The sequence below is a fragment of the Macadamia integrifolia genome, unplaced genomic scaffold (assembly GCF_013358625.1).
Source record: "Macadamia integrifolia cultivar HAES 741 unplaced genomic scaffold, SCU_Mint_v3 scaffold2092, whole genome shotgun sequence".
NCBI lineage: Eukaryota > Viridiplantae > Streptophyta > Magnoliopsida > Proteales > Proteaceae > Macadamia > Macadamia integrifolia.
The window spans coordinates 83,527-86,512 of NW_024868506.1; the positions used below are offsets into that span (position 1 = coordinate 83,527).

A 2,986-nucleotide genomic window follows, 5' to 3' on the forward strand; every position below is an offset into this window, starting at 1 on the left:
TATGTTTTTTTTTTGTCAATTCTATCCAATTTCTCATCGATCTTGACCAATTCCAATTCGATCCCAGATGAAAATCAGCCGAGACCGATCTGGATCCATGTGAACCCGCGGAATCTAAAGTCCTTCAAAGCGCCCACCTGGGAAGGAAGAATCCTCCGCTCTTGTCGACCGGTAAAAAGCTATTAATGGATGAGATCAAAACTTCAGTTCCTACTGAGTAGACAACTAGTGGGGTTGACAAGACTGACATTTCAATTAACAGATAGTCTTATTGGTATGGATTCCCATTTCCACGCCCCCTAATATGAGCACAGCGGAGCAGATAATCACAGTGAAAGTGTTGTTTTGTCTCCCACAAAGGACACAATCCCTTTTAAGTTTACAATATTTCAACACGGCTGATGAAGACGACGAAGCGTCCTGTGTTCATATTCTATAGTTTCCAGAATCATAAACCCATTTGACTTTGTTTTTTTTTTTTTGGGTAATAACCCATTTGACTTTGAACACTCAAAACCTGTTTATCGTTTTCCAAAACCATCAAAATCCTAATGCTACATAAATAAATAGTTTTCTAACAGAATTACAAGATAGAATCAATGAATCAAATTTCTTCCAATTCAAGGTCTTAACTTGTTCTTAACTCATTGGATCATTCATTCTGATAATAATAATATGTATCAATTACTTCCTCAGCCCAAACATCAGATTCCCGAGTTTCCTCCGTCTGAAACAAAATCCACAGTTGCTGTTCCATCGGAGTTTCTAGGTGAAGCAGTTTTTGCAGGAGGTACTCTCTCTCTCTCTCTCTCTCTCTCTCTCGCTCTTGTTCAATTAACCAATTTGAGACTGCTATTGTAGCTAGTTTTTGGGGCATTGAAGCAGCGTTTGGGCGTATAGATGGAGTTGTGAAAACGGCAACTGGGTATTGTGGAGGAACCCTTCGGAAACCTTCATATAGAGAGGTGAAGAAAACTGAAAAATCTAAGAGACCCATTTCAAAAACTTTCTATTCTCTCTCAAGACTTCTTCGTTTCTAATACATGATTAGTGACTTGCAGGTTTTTGAAGGAATTACAGGCCACACTGAGGCTGTTAAAGTCATATACGATACGCGAAAGATACCTTACAAATCTCTCTGTGATAAGTTCTGGGAAACCCACGATCCCACCGACAAAGAATATTTGGTAATTTACTTCTCCTTGTTCATTGTTTCATGGGTTCGTGTCTTTTCTTCTTCTTCTTTTTCCCCTAAAATTCTTTGGCACCGCAGGGATTTGGAGTTAGTACACACTATCGATCTGCTATCTTTTATGCAAGAGAAGAACAGAGGAAGCAAGCCCAGGAGTCAAAGATCAGGAGGCAGATGAAGCTGAACAAGAGGATTGTAACGAAGATAATTCCTTTGGATTATTCAGATTTCTTCCTTGCAGAAAACCAACATCAAAAGTATTATTTACAGAGGAACCATAGGCTTTGCGGGAGTTTAAATTTGAGAAGCACAGAGCAGCTGATTGATTCAACCACAGCAACTAAACTAAATGGGTAAGAAAAGAGAAAAGTTCTGTAACAAATGGTGTCGTGGTGTAGTTGGTTATCACGTCAGTCTAACACACTGAAGGTCTCCGGTTCAAGTCCGGGCGACGCCAATTAATTTCAAATTTTTTTTTTCGGCCTTTTCTCTTTCTGGCTTTCAGGGATTGGGTCTGGTCCTGATGAGGCCCAGAACAGAAATGAGTTCAGCATAAGTTTAGTCCGGTCAGGAGTGATTAGAACCAGGTGGGTTATAATCTAATAATCTATTTTCATTTGGCTTGTGTTTGCAGGATATTAGCTCTGGATGGGAAGAGAGCTGTCGATGAACTGGAGAGATTTATGAGAAGTGCTGAGTTGCAGAAACAAACCATGTTGATATGTGAAGGAATAATTGAAGATTTTGGTGGAAGGAAACACAACTTAATAACATTTTAGGGAGCCTGGTCCCCTGGGGTGGTGAAGGCATGAACAGACTTGAGTCCAACCCATGTCCGGTTGGAACATGCTGGCAAAGTGGTAGGCCGCCTTTTGGCTTGAAGCTTCATAGGAGGATGGGAAAGTTATTGCATGCACTCACTCCAATAGGAAGAGTTCCACCTGAACTCAAGGTGGTTCCCCTTACCCATCTATTAAAATATCATTGCCATATGCTGTGTGAATTAGCTGACATAGGTGTAAAGGACTACAACTCCATTATGAAGTGGTCCAAGTTAGGGATTTGATTGCCACACCAACTAAAAGGGTTCTTGTTGCTTTCTTTTGTTTTCCTTGCCCCCACATGACGATTCTGTTATCCCTTATAACTTAGGGACATGCAATTTATATCAATAATGAAAATTGGTTTGATTTTTAGATTAATTTAACATCACCATATGACATAATAAGGCTTTTATTTCGTTTTTTTCTTCCCTGAGGGGCAGGATTAAGGAGGCAAATGAAGGTGGCTCAATTTATGAAATCTATTTATTTTTCGAGAAGGGATTTTGTTCAAGTTCTCGTGGGGCACAACCCGTCTTGGGCATGGAGAAGTATTATGGAGGGAAAGAAGGTGTATGAGGAAGGTTTGTTTTAGAAAGTGGGTGTTGAAACTGCAACAACATTTGGAACGATAAATGGCTTCCAACTCTCCCAAGAAGGAAAATCCCTAGCCATGAGATTATTAATAGTAGTTATCTATGGGTCTCGAATGTAACATGTCAGGACAATCGTGAGTGAAATTTTGATATTTTAGGTGAGTACTTGAGCCCTCATTTGAAAGAAACCATCCTCAAACCACGTTTACTAATATATCTCTCAGAGGATATATTAATTTGGGGCTTCGACGCGAAAAATATATACTCAGTCAAGTCGACATACCATTACTATGGAACCCGAAAGATCGAAAGTCCTCTCTACCTTCCTCTTCTTACCAAAATAGATGGTCTTCAAACCCACACCCCCCCTTGGTTTG

General features: G+C 40.0%; 1 protein-coding gene and 1 non-coding gene across 2 annotated transcripts; both read left to right on the plus strand.

The window, feature by feature from the left end:
• Positions 1–337: 337 nt before the first annotated feature.
• Positions 338–2,392, plus strand: LOC122065684 (peptide methionine sulfoxide reductase-like). The gene is made up of 5 exons (XM_042629527.1): positions 338–790; positions 862–965; positions 1,062–1,187; positions 1,274–1,545; positions 1,827–2,392. Exons 1-5 carry the CDS (start codon positions 676–678, stop codon positions 1,969–1,971), a joined length of 762 nt encoding a protein of 253 aa, XP_042485461.1. The 5' UTR covers positions 338–675; the 3' UTR covers positions 1,972–2,392.
• On the plus strand, positions 1,576–1,649 carry TRNAV-AAC. Its single transcript has one exon. It is a non-coding gene; the product is annotated as a tRNA-Val (tRNA).
• Positions 2,393–2,986: the final 594 nt, after the last annotated feature.

Coding starts and splice junctions, on each gene's coding strand:
- LOC122065684 (XM_042629527.1), top strand. CDS start 676: ATGTATCAATTACTTCCTCAGCCCAAACATCAGATTCCCGAGTTTCCT. Junction 966..1,061: donor GGAAACCTTCATATAGAGAG/GTGAAGAAAACT, acceptor AGTGACTTGCAG/GTTTTTGAAGGAATTACAGG. Junction 1,546..1,826: donor ACAGCAACTAAACTAAATGG/GTAAGAAAAGAG, acceptor TTGTGTTTGCAG/GATATTAGCTCTGGATGGGA.